The following is a 20,000-nucleotide window of genomic DNA, read 5'->3' on the forward strand; positions in this document are numbered from 1 at the left end:
TAGGTTAACGTTGTAGGCTAGAGTTTACTAGTTATAGCTGGCTGATCTACTGAGTAGGGTAGCATACCCACAGGATCAATGAACCGGCATGATAAAAGAGAGCCACGACATCTATAATTAACTCGTGATGATTTAATCATTTCGTTTCTTTTACTATTTTAAACTTCATGTGCTATACCTTTATATCCAACAGCTGATTATGGCAGCTTTCACCAGCTTGGGTCGGACAGTCGCTCCCAGTCTGTTTACTAGACGTTATCAAGGTCTGTCTGCACGCTTGCGAGGCTCACTCACTCACTCACTCATGACCAAACAGAGCCGTGCGCTTGACACCACAGTCTCAAACAGGCGGGATTCCTGTGCTACTCAAGACTATTTTATTTCTAACTAAAAATTAGACAAAATAAGTTCACTAAATCGGTTGTTAGGTGTGAATTTGACTGTTTGGTCATTCTGACTAGAATTATGAGTACGACATCGTCAGGCTACTTAATATCCTTAGCAAGAGATCTCTCTCCTTTGCGGTACTTTGAAGAGAGTCTCCTCAGTTTCCATTAAAGAACTTCTCTCTTCATCAACATTGACCAAAACATTTTCAATATCAGCTATTGAGTTAGTGCTGTTTGGGGTGTTTTGCATGCACTCATCTGTCTCATCAGCACCAGATGTCTCATCACCCACGGACTCTTCCACAGTGTCTTGATCGTCATTAACACTTTTGTCCTTCGGCACATCATCTTCCACTGCTGTGGTCTGGGCATGACTTGTTTCTACTTTCTCACCCTTCGTGGCTACACCAGATTTAGCATAATCCCTTCTTCTCTGTTGCACCTAAACTATCAGGGTCTTTTCGTGTTTCAGGACATGCTCTTTAGACATATCCCATTTGTCCACAGCCAAAACATTTAATCATGTTTGTCATAACATAGATTACATTGTTGAAGTTATCAACTTTAAGGTCAGATCTAATTAATAATTTTTAGTATCATGAAGACAGAAGGTCCGAAAGACACTATATGCTTCAAAAGCGGTGATTCATTGGCGAAACTAATTTACCATTCCAAGAAAGGGGTCTCAACCAAAACCTAATCATTGATGAAGGGTTGCACATTAGGGTAACTTTTTTGAAGGTGTTGACAAGGGCAGGATGGGTTTATGGTCGCCATTCATTTCAACCACAGAATTTGCCATTTCCACCGATCTCAGAAAAATAACAGTGGCATTGTTCATTCGTGCCACATGGCCAATTATCTCCCCAATTGCAAGACTACAGTCCCCAACGCTGGCAGTTGATGCTACTTTAACAGCATGACGCCGTGTAAGAAAACTTAAGTCATCCATCCATCCATCCATCCATGGGCACTCCCAGGTAGGCAATATATGATCTTACCCTACTCTATGTACTAGAAATTAAAGCACACAAGAAAACTAAAACACAGAAAACGAATAAGCATAGAAATAGAAAAAAGATGGAGCAAAGAGCACAATTGTTAGTGGCACAGCGGCCACGCTCCACACTCACTCACAACACTTCCGGCTCCACTCAGTCATTCAGTCCATGAGCGCAGAGAGGGAGAGAGGTAGGGGGGGAGAGAGAGAGATAGAGAGAGAGAGCAAGAGGTTGGACATTGTTTGTTTGTTTGTTTGTTTGTTTGTCTGTTTGCTCACCTCGTGTGGAATCTCATGAAGCAGGTTGGCAAAGGTGGTGAGAAACCCAACCTGTCAAGTTCTTACACACACACACACACACACACAGGAGAGGAGGACAGAGAGGTGGAGACAACAGGGCTGGCAGCTGTAGCTTCAGTAATTATGTGAAAAAGACAGACAGACACAGTGAAAGAAAGAGAGAGAGAGAGAAAGAGAGAGGGGGGTTGTGAAGGACGAGAAATGCCTGCAGTAGATGCTGTTCAGTCCTTTGTGCTGCTGTTCTGTGAAATATCTCCTCCACACCACACACATACACACACACACACACACACACACACATGCTGTTTATGTCAGTGTATTCCAGCAGCCACACACACACCTGAACAGCAGGTCAGCATGAGAGTCTCACCAACAGTGTGTGTGAGGGCGATTAGCATGAGCTAAAGGCATCTGAGTGTGTGTGTGTGATGGCAGTTTGTGTTATTGCGTAATGTCTCTTTGCCCCATGTTTTGCATATGCATAGGGCCAGAGATGGTGCTCTACAGGCAAAGGAAGAGACTACCCTATGGAGGACAGCAACAGCTGTTCTGATGTTGAATGAGGAGGACTCCATCTTGGATTGAAGGCCAATGTGGGTCGTCTGGCCTCCAGCCCATAGTACAGAATCGTCTACACTGTGTGGGGAGCAACAGAATATACTAGATGCAGATCAGAAGGATGTTGTGGAACACCCTGTACTGTATGTGTTAATGCAGATACATTTGCAATGCAGACCACAGTGTCAGGAGCTGGGCCCTTCTTGAGAATGCTCTCAAGTGATCAGTGTTTCCTTTGCGCTCACTAAAAGCCTTTGTTATGTTACATTATATTGTATAATATTATGTTATATGTCATGTGACATGGAAACTGGGACATCATTGTATGACATCATGAACAAGGACAGTAAAAAACTTTTGCAGAAACAACCAAACTGTGACACTACAACAGACATTTACGTTTTAGCATGTATCTCAGAAATTACATGACCTGGATTCAAAACTCATTTTTAATCTGTTTTCAACAATGCACTTGTATCGATCTGCATCGTAAATTTGACTTTTTACATGCTAATCTTTTTTATAGCTACTCTTTTCACACTGTCTTTTATCAGTTTGTCTGAGACTGCTGCTTAGATTCTAATGAAATTCAGCATAAAGCATCTATAGACCATAGTGCTCAATGGCATACACCTTGTGATCTAAAAGTCCAAACCTGATAGTCACTGCCACAATGTATGGATGTTTTGTGAAATTTGCACACGACTGAGTATGTATGTCTTATGCAATCACACTTTTCTACATTATTCAATCATGAATCTTTCTTTAAAGTATTCATTATCAATATAATAAATAAAAATATAACTATTTTTATCATACGGCTATTCAGAATGTTGCAAAAAGTTCCATTGAATGGGCCAGCCCAATGTTCTGAGGTCTGATATTTCTTTATAATGGCCGCTTCAAAAAATGAATGAACTACTAACTTATCAATGTAATGTAATTATCGCCTACATTGGGTTACTATATAGTACACATGTAGCCTGCACTTTCCCATTGCTAAAATGGTTAAACACTGTAGAGTTTTCGCTTAGTTGTGTCCACCTACCAGAATTTACCGTGTGCTTTTCAAATGCTGGAGCTTTTTCAAGCAGCTCCCACGGTCCACATCACCAGCCTAAAAAGAGCGATGAACAACCGATGTGTTCTCCCTTTTATTACCTCCTGCTTCCTGCAAGTTACAGTTTATTTACCATATTTGGTCATCAATCTTTCAGTTGGTCGCTTAATGCCTTTCCCTTGTTGCATACATGTTCTCACCCTACACATATGCGTCTCTATGGCTCATTTCCTGTTTTTCTCTGTCTTGCACATTTCAACAAACGCTCAAAAATGTTTTCCACACGCTTAAACACAAACATTGTTCTATAGCAGGTGTTCACACGAAAACCCTCTTTACATAGTATGTAAGCCCATTTCACACAGTACATAAGTATATCATCACACAGCATTTTATGCTTATTTCACTCTTCAAGCAGTTAAGTATATCATCACACAGCATCTTATGCCTATTTCACTCTTCAAGCAGTTAAGTATATCATCACACAGCATCTTATGCCTATTTCACTCTTCAAGCAGTTAAGTATATCATCACACAGCATTTTATGCCTATTTCACTCTTCAAGCAGTTATCAGTAAGCATATTTTATATATGTTTGTTAAACATGACTCCAGCCTAACATACATAGGGATTGTTGTCCTGGCTGGCGGGTCCACCTTTCTGCTGCTTTTTCAACAACACATATTATATTTATACTAACACAGACATCGAAACTGCAGTGAAATGTGTCCGTTTTTGTAATGTTGCTGGTATGATGTCAATATCATTATTAAGATTATTATGATCTTTTTACTGTCTATTTTTGCGTTTCAGTAGGACAGCTGATGTGTCTGTGATTGCACAGAGAGAGAGAGAGAGAGAGATAGAGAGAGAGAGAGAGAGAGAGAGAGAGAAAGCAGGACATACAGGTAAGATCAGAGTATTTCATTCTCGGTTAAGGAACGACCTCAGTGAGATAAATGCCGGAAGTTTGTGTTTGGGATCCAGGTCGTCCATCTTCAGATTTTACTCAAATATCAGCTGAAGGGAAGAGGAAACAGCATCATGTCAGTCAAGGGGCTGATAAATATGTGGCAGATACAGATACAACCAGTGATTGTATCAGTAACATAAAGATCAATAGGTAAGATACAGGTCAGTAGGTAAGGTACAGGTCAGTAGGTGAGATACAGGTCAGCAGGTAAGATACAGGTCAGTAGGTAAGATACAGGTCTGCAGGTAAGATACAGGTCAGTAGGTAAGATACAGGTCAGTAGGTAAGATACAGGTCAGTAGGTAAGATACAGGTAAGATACAGGTCTGCAGGTAAGATACAGGTCAGTAGGTACACTGTAAACCCGAACGTCCAAAGTAATTAAATAGATTAAGTAGTGTATACTCAAAGTTTTAGAAAAAGTTCTACTAACTTAATTATGTCAAGTTGGTGTAACATGTTCTTCCTTTTTGAGTAATTTCAACTAATCATTTTTGATTAAATGGAACTATTTTGTGTATAAGTAAGCATTACTTAAAAACATAACTTAAGTAAAAATTAATAGAGTTAAGTAATTGCATGCTAATAATGATAAAGTCCTGTTATTTCTATTGTTTCAAAAAGGGATGATTTAAAAATAAACCTAATTTATATAGCACATGCTAAAATACAATAAAATCTCAAAGTGCTTCATCAATTCGTCATTTTTTTTATTTTTATTCTCATAATTTTTACTTAAGTGTTAAGTAGCTGCAGGGATCATTATTTATTCCAAGTGACGGTACGTGTCCACGGCATGCGATATCGTGCTGCTCTCATTGGGATAGAATGGATGCGATTTGCTGCATACTGAGGAAAAAATCGTGTCTGCTGCCTGCAAAAAGTTGGGCTTGCTTTAACTTTATGCAAATGAGTGCGATTTGCTGCATGCTGAGAGCCAATCAGTTCGGCGTGTGTGTTATTTGGAAGCCAACGTAGTTCATAGGGGCGGGAGTAATCAAAAATATCGAAACAAGATGTCGGCGTCTCGGGACTCTGTTACTGGGAAATATTTTATGTGAATAAAGGTTAGCTACAGGACTTTTTGTATGTCTAATCGACTCGGTTTGTTGTTTATATGCTACACGAATGCTGTGAGGTCAAACAGAATATTGTAGGTATTGAACTCAAGCTCTCGACTATTACTGTTAGCTTGCCGCTAACACTTTAACCAAAAACCCATTGGAAAACATAGTGGCTAGCTAGCTGCTAATAAGTTACCTATAACTAGGGTGACCAGACGTCCTCTTTTACCCGGACACGTCCTCTTTTACAGGACTTTTTATATGTCTAGTCGACTCGGTTTGTTGTTTATATGCTACACGAATGCTGTGAGGTCAAACAGAATTGTGTAGGTCTTGAACTCAAGCTCTGGACTATTACTGTTAGCTTGCCGCTAACCCTTTAAGCGAAAACCCATTGGAACACATAGTGGCTAGCTAGCTAGCTGCTAATAAGTTACCTATAACGCTTAATTGATTGTTGTTTACTTTGCACATGAGCACATTTTGGGACGAATGACCCAATCCAATATTAGCGATCTCAGTCACTACGCGGAGTTTGAGTATCTAATCATGTATTTAATGATGACTTTATTGACAACACAAAACTGTGGGTGCTTCCAACATAACCGCGAGCGCTAAAAAGCAAAGCCCACCTGGCTGTCCCTAGCAAAGCTCAACTTTGCTAATGTGCAACATTAGCGCAGCACTGCAACCGAACAAAAGTGATTTTCCTGACCACGCCCCCCATCCGACTTTACGCATGCGATTTAACGCATGTAATTTGTGCCGTGGACACGTACAGTTAATCTCTGATTCGCCTTCCGAAGCAGAAGGCGGTGCTAATGCGCATACTACACTGATTCCTTAGCTCTGGAAAAAAAACTGAAAAGTTTAAACGGTTGAGAGTTTGGCGGGAAGCAACAGAAGGCCTGCAGAAAGTTACTACCTACACGGCAGCATTCAGCATTACTCGACTTACTGTAAGTTTTGAATGTTAATATTTATTCACTTTTACTTCTTTCATACATTTGTTGGTGTGTTTGTCTCAAAGAGCGTAGACCTTCTCTAAGCCCCCGCCCTTCACTGGCTTATCACGGGAGTCTTGTAGGGCATTGCCAACTTGGTGACGTTAAGTCAGATATAGGTTAGCTGCTAAAGGGCTAGCCACTTAGCGGACCACTAATGTTACACACTCCAGTCACTAGACTATTACGGCTGCGAGCAACCATATTCTTCGTGAGTGGTCTTGAATGAATCCTGGCGACCTAAGCTTACAAGCAAAGCAATGATTATATATGTTTAAGAATTGGTGTTTAAAACATTCAAAGAATGTGTTGCTAGTGCTACCCCCCACCCCTCATTCCGCTAGCAGCACAGCGTGTTTTGGGGGACTTTCCCTTCATGATACAGACTAAATTGTATTTGCCATAGTCTCAGTTTACTATTGATAGATGTATTTTGTATTGGGTAACGTATTTTAACGTACTAAATGGAACTTGCACCTAATAGTGAGGACGTGTAAATGTTAAGTTATAACTAAGTGTTACGTTGAAACTCTGCTTGGTGCAACCGCTTATTTTTTAGTAGTGCGTAAAGTCGAACGCATGGGCCATTTACGTCCACCGTAGCCTTTTTAAAGGTTATTAAAAGAGCATGAACGAGCATAATAGGGCCTCTTAGCTCAAACTGAGTTCCTACACTAAGAGTTCACGTTCAACTGCCCGCCCACTTGTGCTGCGTCGTTTTTAAAATAAAATAAATGCCATTATTGTTGATTAACCATGCAGATAAGTGCAAGTGCTGCTGCTTTTCGTTACAGTAGGCTAAGGTTAATTTTGCTTGATGGCTTTAGTAGCTTGACACTGGGGATCAAATGAAAAGATCATTAACAGGGGAATTTATGAATGGAAGTATTTATAATTTGACACTCTTTGAATGCTTCTAATTGTTCAGTTTCAGATCAGTTTATGCCCTTTCATCTCCCTGTTCCAGTTTCATGAAGTTAAGACAGTTAAGGAAGACAACTGGAGATGTGATAAAGATACCAGGTAATCCAATGAATGTGAATTCCTCTATCAACCACCCCTCTTTCATTTAAGACATTTCATTCAAGATTTGTCTTAAAAAATGTTAAAAACTCTGTTCTGGTTTCAGCTCTACCAGAGGTTGCTCAAGTACACATTAGAGAACAAACAACTAGTGACACAATCTACAAGACAACAAATGTGACCATTGATGGCACAGACTATGTCTGTGGAATGTTTCTGTCTGTAGGAGTCAGTGGTGGACTGTCGACATTTGGCAAAATAGAAGAGATCTTTCTTGTGAATCACAACGTATCTTTTCTGTGTTGTGATTATGACTCCTGGTATGTAGAACATCTACGGTCCTATGAGCTGTCAACTGCAGACATAAGCCTGTCGATCCACCTGCAGTCTGGTCTGAATGATACAGTCCCTCTCTGCATACAAGATAGACGGCTCGCTGCTGCTGACCCCCAAGCGGTTCATTCAAGTGAGACAGAACTGAGTTCAGGTAATAATGAATGGTTCTTTTATTTATCAGTTATTGTGTCTTTATTCACTCTCAGTGGAATTAAGCAATTTATAAGCTGTATATACTATAAGCGGTACTCTTTAACAATCTGATTTTGTCTTTTCATTAGCACAATGGCAGCTGCATCCCCACAACCAATGATTCTTCGTGTTGTTGAGCCAGACCAGGCTAGAAAATTAAAACTCAGCTCACGACCAACCTCTGTTGATGCACTGATCAACATTATAAAAGAACAGCTGGAAATCAACCTTGACTTCGATTTGCTTTACGAAGATCCAGACTTTGAAGGGAAACTTACTTCCCTTACAGACATTGAGGAATTGCCACAAAAAGCTGTTGTGCACATCTCACTTTCACAAGACTCCAGCTCTATTGCATCTACTGTTCTACTTTCAGATGTGTCATCTCCAGAGCGTCTCAGCAGGTGGCCTCCAGGTCCTTTCCCTGTTCCCACATTTGCATTTGATGTTGAACTAAAACTTAGAGATGGAAATGCGGAATATAAGAAGAACAACACGCACCTTAAGTTGACAAGAGACCTAAAGCACGACATTTTAGAAAAGCTTGCATCTACTATATATGGTTTTAAGGCTTACCCAAGTGATAAAGAGATTGCAAAGGCTGCTGAGGCTCTTGTAGCCAAACATCCCTGCTTGAAGGAAGCAGGATCTGAGACTGGCTGGAATGGATGGAAAAACTCCATCAAGTTTAAGATGGGCAATTTCAGGAACAAGATGAGACGGGCTGGATGTCAGGAGGTCACTGTTAATGCTGGAAAAAGAAGTAGAAGTTATCCTGAAAATGAATCTTCACATTCCAACATTAAAAGACCCAAGCGAGCAGAAGTCAACTTCCTACCAAACTTTCCCCAAGGAAAGGATCCTTCAAGCCTTGAGCAGTTGAGGCAGACAATTGTTGAAGAAGTCAAGAAGACTGAGAAGAACCTGCCCCTCATTAGAAAGATGATGGAGACCACATTTCCCCTACGCCGACAGACCATAGTGATGTCCTGCCCACCAGTGAACGAGCTCATGGACCTCTGGCCTGCTCTCAAAATAGAGTCTGAGGTAATATGGATCAGCGCTCTCTTTTGAGAAAATAATTGTGATTCTTACTTATTTGGCTGCTATTTTCTGCTTTATAAAGGTGTGCTAGATTCTTCAAATTGAACTGTTTTTTAAAGTGTTGTTGCTGTATTCTCCTGCTACATTTTAATGTAGTTGTATGCAGAGTTCCAGCGGATTACGAATCAGAACCTGCCCAACACATTCTATGCTGAGCTTGACCGCCATCTTCCTCGACTGATGACCTTATTCAGACAGAAGGCATCAAAAACTGGAAAGACAGCAGATGCTCTGGCTGAAATTTTAAAAATCCACGATGAACTGGTAAATAGATTATTACACACTTCATAGGTTGAACCGGTGGAACTTTGAACATGTTCAATGACTCAAATGAGCTTTGTGAATTTTGCAATTAGTCCACTTTGTGTTTGCCATTTGTCTGATTACATTAAAGATGTGAACAGGTTATTTGTGAACATATGTTCTAATTGGACTGTTTAAAAATCAGCTTTGTTCAGTAAACTCTTCAGTATGTACAATTCTGTTTTTATCTTAATAGGAAATCCATGACATCCACACCAAGCGCATTACTGTTCTCCACGCCCTTCCAGTGTATCTGCACGAGGACGTTTCTGGATTTTTCAGAACCTGCACAGTGAGTCTCCTTAAGTCACTAACGGATTCTACTGTGTATAATGTAAACTGTCCATCAAAATACTAATATCTTTTAGGACTTACCTTTGTTTAGTCTACCCATACAGTTTCCATGTATTGGCAAGTGATAAGATGTTAAGTAAAACATTTTCCTGTAAATGTCCTTTAGCTTGGTTTCAGTCTCTCTCACACCACTTAGGTTCTCTGGTAATTTGGCTGATTCGTGTGTGCAGAACATGAATCTTATGTTTTTCACCTCTTACAATGAGACCCAAGTCTCCCTTGGGTCTCATTGTGTTGGTATTGGTTTAGTTTAGTTTTGTGTTAGTTTGTGATTAGCATCTCTTTTTCAATCATTCAGGACGAGTCTGATGAGCTGGAGCTTGATGGCGTTGCAGTGGCCCTCCTTACGGTCATCAGTGACAATGACACACGTCCAGTTCACCACCACCCTGTGAGAATCTCTGTAATCATTGAAAGTGATGCCGTGGTCAGCCTCCCCAGACTTAGCGATGCCTTCCTGGTAATCTTTGGACTGATATATGCACTACACCTCAGCTACCCCAAAGCACTGACCAACACTTTTGAATTCACTGAAAAGATTTTACTTGGTCTAGAAAGTGGTAAACTGTCACCCAGGTTGCAGACCCTCAAGAATGACTTGTTGATGTAAGTGACTGATGGAGGAGGTGGAGAGGGAGGTGACTGATGGAGGAGAGGGAGGAGAAGAGGGAGGTGACTGATGGAGGAGGAGAGGGAGGTGACTGATGGAGGAGGTGGAGAGGGAGGTGACTGATGGAGGAGGTGGAGAGGGAGGATAAGAGGGAGGTGACTGATGGAGGAGAGGGAGGTGACTGATGGAGGAGGTGGAGAGGGAGGAGAAGAGGGAGGTGGAGAGGGAGGTGACTGATGGAGGAGGTGGAGAGGGAGGTGACTGATGGAGGAGGTGGAGATGGAGGTGACTGATGGAGGAGGTGGAGAGGGAGGAGAAGAGGGAGGTGACTGATGGAGGAGGTGGAGAGGGAGGTGACTGATGGAGGAGGTGGAGAGGGAGGAGAAGAGGGAGGTGACTGATGGAGGAGGTGGAGAGGGAGGTGACTGATGGAGGAGGTGGAGATGGAGGTGACTGATGGAGGAGGTGGAGAAGGAGGTGACTGATGGCGGAGGTGGAGAGGGAGGATAAGAGGGAGGTGACTGATGGAGGAGAGGGAGGTGGAGGTGACTGATGGAGGAGGTGAGGGAGGTGACTGATGGAGGAGGTGGAGAGGGAGGTGACTGATGGAGGAGGTGGAGAGGGAGGTGACTGATGGAGGAGGTGGAGATGGAGGTGACTGATGGAGGAGGTGAGGGAGGTGACTGATGGCGGAGGTGGAGAGGGAGGTGACTGATGGCGGAGGTGGAGAGGGAGGTGACTGATGGAGGAGGAGAGGGAGGTGACTGATGGAGGAGGTGGAGAGGGAGGTGACTGATGGCGGAGGTGACTGATGGAGGAGGAGAGAGGGAGGTGACTGATGGAGGAGGTGGAGAGGGAGGTGACTGATGGAGGAGGTGGAGAGGGAGGTGACTGATGGAGGAGGTGGAGAGGGAGGTGACTGATGGAGGAGGTGGAGAGGGAGGTGACTGATGGCATAGGAGGAGAGAGGGAGGTGACTGATGGAGGAGGTGGAGAGGGAGGTGACTGATGGAGGAGGTGGAGAGGGAGGTGACTGATGGCATAGGAGGAGAGAGGGAGGTGACTGATGGAGGAGGAGAGGGAGGTGACTGATGGAGGAGGTGGAGAGGGAGGTGACTGATGGCATAGGAGGAGAGAGGGAGGCTTTGATTTATTTTGATTTATAGATGTTTATTATTTATTTTTCTATTTAATTTTAATATTGCAGTGTGCTAAAAGGGAGCGGGCAAGACAATGCTGTTCAATATTAGATGTTCATGACTTTTTGATATTTTGAGTAAGTTAAACTCAATGTAATTGAGGTAATCAATTGCCTCAAAAATGTTAAGTTTCGAGTCACATCTTTTTAAGTAAACAATTTCAACATATTTGACTACTGTGTACTTAAAACAATGACAACACAAACTAATAAACTTTGAGTTGTGTTAACATAAAATGGTGTGGTTGTGTACTTATTCTTTTAAGTTCTGTGAACTTATTCCAGTGGTTTCAAAACTGGAAATTTTAAGTCTTAATAACTGAAAATAATTGAGTTGCCTTAACAGAAAACTGTAAGTCATATTGACTGCAAATATTTGAGTTGAGCTAAATGAGCACTTTAATTTAACTGTTATCAAAAGGTACAAGTAGCAAGTCATCCAACCTTTTAAGTTCTGGAAAATTTTGACTTTTAAGTTAATCAACTTAAAAAAATTGAGGCAATTTATTACGTCAAATTTTTTGAGTTCTGGTAACTTATTCGGGTTTACAGTGTAAGATACAGGTCAATAGGTAAGATACAGGTCAGTAGGTAAGGTACAGGTCAGTAGGTAAGATACAGGTCAGCAGGTAAGATACAGGTCAGCAGGTAAGATACAGGTCAGTAGGTAAGGTACAGGTCAGTAGGTAAGATACAGGTCAGCAGGTAAGATACAGGTCAGTAGGTAAGATACAGGTCAGTAGGTAAGGTACAGGTCAGTAGGTAAGATACAGGTCAGCAGGTAAGATACAGGTCAGCAGGTAAGATACAGGTCAGTAGGTAAGATACAGGCCAGCAGGTAAGATACAGGTCAGTAGGTAAGGTACAGGTCAGTAGGTAAGATACAGGTCAGCAGGTAAGATACAGGTCAGCAGGTAAGATACAGGTCAGTAGGTAAGGTACAGGTCAGTAGGTAAGATACAGGTCAGCAGGTAAGATACAGGTCAGCAGGTAAGATACAGGTCAGTAGGTAAGGTACAGGTCAGTAGGTAAGATACAGGTCAGCAGGTAAGATACAGGTCAGCAGGTAAGATACAGGTCAGTAGGTAAGATACAGGTCAGCAGGTAAGATACAGGTCAGCAGGTAAGATACAGGTCAGTAGGTAAGATACAGGTAAGGTACAGGTCTGCAGGTAAGGTGAATGAAGAGTGAAAGGGGATGACAGGGGTTCTGTGATGTTCTGTTTTTACTCACTTTGGCTGGAGGTGCACTTGTCTCTCCACAGATACTGGCTTCCAACACCTGTGAAGAGAAAACATAGAATCAAAATGACACCATTGTCAAAATGATGTTACGTAAATCAACATGGAAACCATATATGACACATATCCACCTATTATATGTCTGACCACAAGGAGCTCTGTACAGATGGCCAGGGTTAACCATGCCACAGAAACACCTTTGCATTGTCCCCCTCAATGCCATGCTTACAGGTCTGACAGAATAAGACCATATCTTAAAAGGTAGATTATGCTATTTTTTTAGAAGTGTTTTTTCTTCTATTTCTTGAAATTCTCTTTACATCCCGACAGCAACGAATAAGTCAAATGCTCTAACAATAAAAACAGAGAAAAACCATCATCTGTGGCCTTTGCAGTGCTGTAAAATGCTTGTCCAATCAATTTATTTAGCCCGAAATTAAATGATCGGATGGCCTATGTGCCTTTCTACCTACCTACAAGGCAGACATATTGCTCAAGCTAGCGAGATAGTTAAAGGTAAAGAACAGAAACACACACAAACACACACACACACACACACACTTCTGTACAGATCCGAACCATGGCACCATCTAAAGCAATTTACAAAAGCTTACTATGGACAGGAATTGAACCCAGGTTCACCACATTCCCACAGCTTGGTGGCGGAGAACCACAATTTTCAAGGGCTGTGTACCAAAAGGCCTCCATAGTTCAGAAACGCAAACTCTGTGACAAGAAACTTCCCAACATGCTGCCTCCTCTCAGTCTAGCTGACAGTAGACCGACCACTCAGTCACAGAAGCCTGTGGGCAGCGAGGGAGATAAGGACGAAGGGTTCTAGAAGCCAGTTCAGTAAAAGCACCCACCATAGGGACAGGAAGCCAGGCCGTTGTTGGTTTGTAGTTGGTGGTGTGGCAGTTAGCATAACAGGCTATAACCTAGCTCTTCTAACTCTAACCCTACGCCCTATCTAACTCTAACCCTACGCCCTCCCAGCAGGTCAGAAGGTAACGATGGCAACAACTGAGGGAGTCGAAGGGCCTGAAAAGTGAGGCTATGGTTGCTGTGTCTGTTGGTCAGGTAATTATCTGGTTTGTTTTTGGGGAATATGTAATTTCCCTGAACTATACAGCCAACGTGGATAGCTACTGATGTAGCAAGGATGACAATTTGCTGCTCTCCTCTCCTCAACGCTCTAGTCTAGGAGCACTCTAGTAGTGCTCCAGTTACATACATTTACATACATGAAATGTCATTTAGCAGATGCTTTTATCCAAAGCGACGTACAAAGTTGTCAGACAATGCACGTCCATGTGTTTTGGAGGAGTGGCTTTAGAGAAGGGATTATTTTGGTTGTATACTGTTAAATCTAGCTTACCCTCGCTGGTTTCTCCAAGATCGCCTACCCTACCTTTAATAGTTCATATAGAACACAATAGAACATTCCAACAAGGAGGACAAAAGTCACCAACCGCCTTCCTTGTCTTTTGGTCGCGAAAAGTTCTCAGGGTCCAGACCATTTTGGCCAGGGCCGCTTCAGGGGTGATGTCATACCCAGACACAACTGCCTCCCTCAGTTCCTGAGACACGGGGAAAGAGAGGGAAGGAAAGGAGTCAGTACAGAGAGGGGAGACAGACTTCACCTGCACTCTGCAGTGGGATCTCTGCCAGATAAAGCCAGGTAATCGGATGTGCCCACTGCTGCTCTTGGAAAGAGATGAAGAGTGGAGGTGAGGGACAGAGACACTGTTCACTCTGCAGTGTGATCTACATTTACATTTGGTCATTTAGCAGACGCTTTTATCCAAAGTGATATACAAGGGAGAGAACAATCAAGCTACAAGCAATAGAGACTTAGTGTAACAATAAATATTATTTTACATAAGAATAGAGAAAAAGTGGAGGAATGTAACTGCTGTAAATTAAGTACTAGATAAAGCCAGGTAATCTGACGTGCTCACTGCTGCTCTTGGAAAGAGATGGAGCGTGAAGGTGAGGGACAGAGAGAGGAGGGGAGCAGCTTATGAGCATGTGCACTGGGAACCTCACCGAGGAAACATCATAGATGGGCAGCACAGTGCCCTTGTAGACCTGGGTACAGTTCAGAATGACCACACCCCTCTCATCGGCATCCTTCAGGGCAGCGATCAGATGGGGGTCATCCGGTGCATTGCCTGAACCAAAGGTTTCAAGGATGAGACCATGTGCCCCATTCAGAATAGATGTGACCTGGAACAGAGGAAAGGTAACAGTTAATGATAGTTTACCTGCAACACCGGTAAGGCTAGCCAGAGTTATTTTAAAGTATTTCCTAAACGTAACTAACATATTTACCTTAAGATATTACCTCTTGCAACTTAGCCCTGAGTGGATTTGCAGCTGTGTTTGTTTTGTGTGGCATGATTTGAGCTCTGAGCTTTATGATGCATAAACACATTTGTAATATATTCTCAGACTTATCTACTTTTACATCGGCACAGGAATCAAAACGTAAAAATTTCACTCTGGACAGAATTATTTTCTTTTGAATGTAAGCGTACTTATTACTTATTTTATGTGCTTGAAACCTTCATGGTGAGAGTGAAATGATAGGACTCTTCCCACATCTGTGGTTAATTTCCTCGAAACAAGAGGTGCTTCATCTTACCCCCTGGCTCAACCTACCCCACTCTCCCCCTACAAGTTCATGTCACTGCACATGCAGAATCCAGGTACACTTACATATTCAGCCTTAATCCCTGGGAAGACCTTCAGCAACCTTACATCGGGGAATCCAGATTCTATGCAGCCTCTGACTCTGAGCTCTTTGGGCTCCGACATGGGCTTGCATTCTCGCACTTCAGGACAGAGAAGTGAGAGATTACATTATTTATAACAGTGTTATTTAGTTATTCCTGAAAATAATACAATGATAGCTACACAGTGAATCAATTTGAACTCAATCTAAAACTCACTCACTCTAATTTTCAAGTAAAGCGTTACAGATTAAACTCAGGGTTAATCTTTATTGGCCGTACACTACCTGACAGAAACTTACCCTTGATCAGAGACTCCAGCCTGGCCAGGGGTTCAGCGTTGGGGCTGTCGTACACACTGTAGGAGTCACAATCGTACTTGCACACCCTGTTGCCTTGATACAGCTTGGTGTCATCATAGATCATCACCTGTCCAGGCATAAAGAAACAAAGAGGTCAGGGTAGCAGCGTGGAGCAGTTGCCAGAATAGCACTTCATAGACATGACATGAGAAGGGAACATGACTGCGATCAGATCTAGAATTTGAATCAAAGGCAGGACACTGCTCTTTTATCTTGCAGTAAATTATTCAGCTAATACACTGCCTTTTCATCCTGCGGTAAATTATTCCAGTAAGAAACTGCCCTTTAATCCTGCAGTACGTTTTTCAGCAGCATGAATGGCAAAAATAAAACAAAATGGCAACAAAACTCAAGTGGAAAGTGTCAGAAAACAGGAGGGAGTGATGAGAGAGAAAGGAGAGGGAGACATGGCAGTGATGCATCTTAGGTAGGAGGTAGAGGGAAAAGTCCTGTTGGAGCGCCCTCTGCTGACCTGTTGCAGAAATTGGTTTTTTGAGTAGCAGCTGGCCATCAGTAAAGCTCCGATGAAGTTGTCTTCAGCATTGCTGCGTGGGTGAAATAACGACCTCTGCATGGACAGACCGACAGACAAACGAACAGGATGTAGGAGGGCAGAGCAATGATACATAAGGAACACCAACAACAGCAACATTTAATTACATCCTGTAATATTCTATAGGTGTAAACTATAAACTCAGAAGGCCTTAAATGGCCAGCTAAACGCTTTTATGGGTCTTGTAGCCGGGGCAGATGCACTGATGCTGGAAGGTTGTGGGGTCAATTCCTAGTGGAGTCAAACTGAAGACTTTAAAAAGGATTGCCTAGTGCCTAGTGCCTAGTGCTCAGCACTGTGGGTGATGGTCCTCTGATAGACTGATGTCCTGTCTAAGGGGTATACTTGTATATCAGGTAGTGCTTGTTCATTACAGTGTTGTACCAGACTGGGTATGGCGGTCTCACCTGGGATCCTGTCAGGATGACCGGCTTCTTCAGGTCCCACAGGATGAAGGACAGAGCAGAGGATGTGTAGGCCATTGTATCGGTCCCATGGAGGATGACAAAGCCATCATAGTCATCCTTCGCCGCCTGGAGGTCAGAGAGAGAGAGATATTCAAGAAGGCTGAAATATACCTCCCAAACCCCCCCCCCCACCCCACAAAAAAATAGATAAAATCACTGGCTGTCCACTGCATAACATCTTACCATAGCCTTATGAACACTGAATTAGAAACAATAGGAGGAAGAGTCTGGGTTTACAGTAAACACTATTGCAACTGAACCGTAAACAAATAACTTTCTCTCTGGAGGCATAGAGAAGCAACGCTCGTTGGGTTACCAGAATTCTGTCTCTGGAGGCATACAGAGAAGTAACCATAGTTACCAGAATTTTGTCTCCGATTTCAAACCATTGGGAGGGGGTCATCTTGGAGGAGTCAATGGGCGGATCCAGACTCTCAATTTGGTACAGAACCTTGAAATCTTTGTCGTAGTCATCCACAGCCTTTTGGCTTGGGGTAGAAAAAGAGCAACATTTAGACAGGAATCTCATTAGCATGCATGACAGTTCCGCGTAAATGTAGCTACTTTACATTTACGTTACAGTATATATCAATTATTTATACAATTAACATAGTGAACACCATTATTCAGAGCTACTAACAGAATACCCTTTTTCAGAGCTACTAACAGTATACAGTTCACCTTTTACGCCATCCCTTTAAAAAGCTATGTTTTGACATCAGCGTTCAGGTTTGAAAACATCAAAATGTGTAGTTTTATTATGTTTAGCTCTTTATCCACCATCACAGCTGGCCAATGTAACCCAGAAGAGTGCCGTCACAATGTCTTGGATTGGTACCACCCCCACCCCCACCATCATGTTGTTGCACTTACTGCAGCAGCAACCAGCCATCTTCGACTGTTAGCCGTCCTCGAGCCTGCTCCTCAGTCTCGTTGGGTCTCTTCTCATACAACAACAAATGGCGGAACAGCCAGTCTGTCAGGACTTCCTTGCTCACCGGCGCTAGATTGCCTGAAATACATAGACCCTCATCTTCATCACTGGTATCACCCTCCTCTTCATCACTGGCATACTGTGTATTACCCATTCACACCACCACATTCAGACCTTCACTGTTTACATATCGAGGGCAAATCTATAGGAAGACTGTAGTTTTGAGTAAGTTAGCATTTCTCAACCCTGCTCCTGGGAGCTCATTGTGCATGCTGGTTTTCAATATAAATAACAGAGCACTCAGTTATTTAACAAACAAACAATACAAATCCTGAAAAAAAACAGATAATAAAAAATGTCTTAAGTGAAGTCAAATGAAGCAGTATTAGCAGCTCAATCAAACAAGTAATTGTGGGCGTAGCCGCCATTAAACCTATTAAAACAAGATGGGGCCCCAGGGCAAGGGTTGCGGAACACTGCATTAAGTGATACAAAAACAATGTAGCCATGGTTACATGGTGCTTGACATTTTGGCCAAAACCATAGTGTGGTATCGTGATTATCTGGTTCATATAGATACTATTGCAATACCACCCCACTCCATCAGGAGGTACAGTTAACCCTGGAGGTCAAGACATTGACAGTAGATTAAGCAGAGACCTACCTGAGTGATGTATGTTATCTACAACCCCTGTGAGTTCTTATATTAAATACTGAACATGATCATTTGGACTGAATCCTCATTTAATGCAAACTAAGTTATCACACATAGGCTTCTGTTATGTGAGATGGTTGAAAGAACTAGAATGAAGTCTATGTGAATGCTTGGAATAACACCCCTTTGATAGGGCCACTGTAATGGACCAACAATTCTATTTCAAAAGGTACTTCAGAACAACGTGTGGGTTTTGCTGCACATTACCAATATGTGATATCAAAGGCAGATATCATTAATAGCCTACTGATTCATACGGCTGCAACATCATTGTCAAAATGTCTTTACATATGTCTCCATAGTGGAGAAAAGCACTTTATGAATTCATTTCCTTCCCTTTTAAGGGAAGTCACAAAAATACCTTTCAACCTACCTTCGTCATTCTCCAACATTGCAATAGTGCCGCCCGTGTAGATCACAAACACCTTTCTGGTTGTTATCGGTTCCATGACGATTTGTGACTGGTGAGCACAGGCAGATGACATCTGTGCAGGTGTCTCCCGAAACACTTTTAATCAGTTGACGTGTGTATTTGCTGTTTGTAAAATGAAACACGGATACAGGCTATGAATAAACAAGTCCCAAGTTAAATTAGGTTTAGATGGCATCTGAATAGCTGTGTAACTTTTACATATGGTAACTATTCAGCTAGCTCATTGAATTTAGCTAAAACATTTTTAAAGATGACTAGCGATTCATTTGTTTAATATTCAGTACAAGAGTAACTTCTAACAAAGACGGTCTAAACTGCATTACAGTACAATTGTTCTTCCTCCACGAGTTCTGCGCCATCTGGGGATCCCTATGTTCCTGCACTGGGAGGTCACAGAGATGCCTCTACAGACGGAGGTGCACAACCAGCCAAGATTACACCAAAGCGCACCACGCGCCAGCGAAGATGGCATCATTTTTGGCGCGTGGGTGGCGCCCTGTGAAAGGACGGCTACGGCAGGTATAAATTCCAATATAGGCTACCTGTTGATTTTCATTTCAGCGCCCATGTTAACAGATTAGAACACGCACACTGCTGTAGCCGCAAGTCATGTGGAGTTTTGCAGTGCCTATTTTCCATGCATGAACAACAGCAATTCTCAGCAAAAGTAGACGGTAAAAAGATGGATGAAATTTCATGAAATTCGGCATGCATCCATACATTGTGGCAGTGATCGACTGTATCAGGTTTCGTTCATTTTGGACCTTTAGATCACAAGATATTCGATATGGTCATTATGGGCCACGCCTTCAAATCTGATTGATGCATAATTTGCTTATTGCTTATTGTATGCTTGTTGAAGAATTTTGTGATTGCGAGCCAGTGGAGAAAGCAGGCCCCATTCTAATTATGTCAAGTTACACCTGGCAGAAACTGGATTTGTACCCCTCAACCTTTGGATTAGAGACGAACGCAGACCCGTTGACAGGCACTAATTTCACGGACTGGCAGGGGGGCACAAACGAGGCGGCAATGAGATATTGTGATGTCTTTGCTTGGACAAGAGGAGGAAGCGATCGGGAAATATATAT

At 42.4% G+C, this 20,000-nt stretch overlaps 2 protein-coding genes across 5 annotated transcripts; one reads left to right on the forward strand and one right to left on the reverse strand.

The window, feature by feature from the left end:
- Positions 1-3,415: 3,415 nt before the first annotated feature.
- Positions 3,416-19,068, reverse strand: LOC116217944 (L-asparaginase 1-like). Its single transcript, XM_042707168.1, has 11 exons — positions 18,850-19,068; positions 17,701-17,839; positions 17,189-17,315; positions 16,768-16,893; positions 16,280-16,375; positions 15,748-15,874; positions 15,432-15,547; positions 14,760-14,939; positions 14,183-14,290; positions 12,703-12,750; positions 3,416-4,327 (listed from the first exon to the last, which is right to left on the reverse strand). The coding sequence occupies exons 1-11, from the start codon at positions 18,959-18,961 to the stop codon at positions 4,313-4,315; spliced, it is 1,194 nt and encodes a 397-aa protein (XP_042563102.1). The 5' UTR covers positions 18,962-19,068; the 3' UTR covers positions 3,416-4,312.
- LOC116221079 (sterile alpha motif domain-containing protein 3-like) lies at positions 5,620-10,343 on the forward strand. 4 transcript variants are annotated; one of them, XM_042707167.1, is made up of 7 exons: positions 5,620-6,303; positions 7,277-7,371; positions 7,478-7,858; positions 7,989-8,946; positions 9,100-9,267; positions 9,503-9,598; positions 9,959-10,343. In XM_042707167.1, exons 4-7 carry the CDS (start codon positions 7,993-7,995, stop codon positions 10,268-10,270), a joined length of 1,530 nt encoding a protein of 509 aa, XP_042563101.1. In that variant the 5' UTR covers positions 5,620-6,303; positions 7,277-7,371; positions 7,478-7,858; positions 7,989-7,992; the 3' UTR covers positions 10,271-10,343. The 4 variants fall into 4 exon arrangements, with proteins under 4 accessions (XP_042563101.1, XP_031426274.1, XP_031426281.1 ...); XM_031570414.2 differs by having other exon boundaries at positions 5,620-7,371; XM_031570421.2 differs by having other exon boundaries at positions 5,620-7,371; positions 7,700-7,858.
- Positions 19,069-20,000: the final 932 nt, after the last annotated feature.

The sequence above is a fragment of the Clupea harengus genome, unplaced genomic scaffold, assembly GCF_900700415.2.
Source record: "Clupea harengus unplaced genomic scaffold, Ch_v2.0.2, whole genome shotgun sequence".
NCBI lineage: Eukaryota > Metazoa > Chordata > Actinopteri > Clupeiformes > Clupeidae > Clupea > Clupea harengus.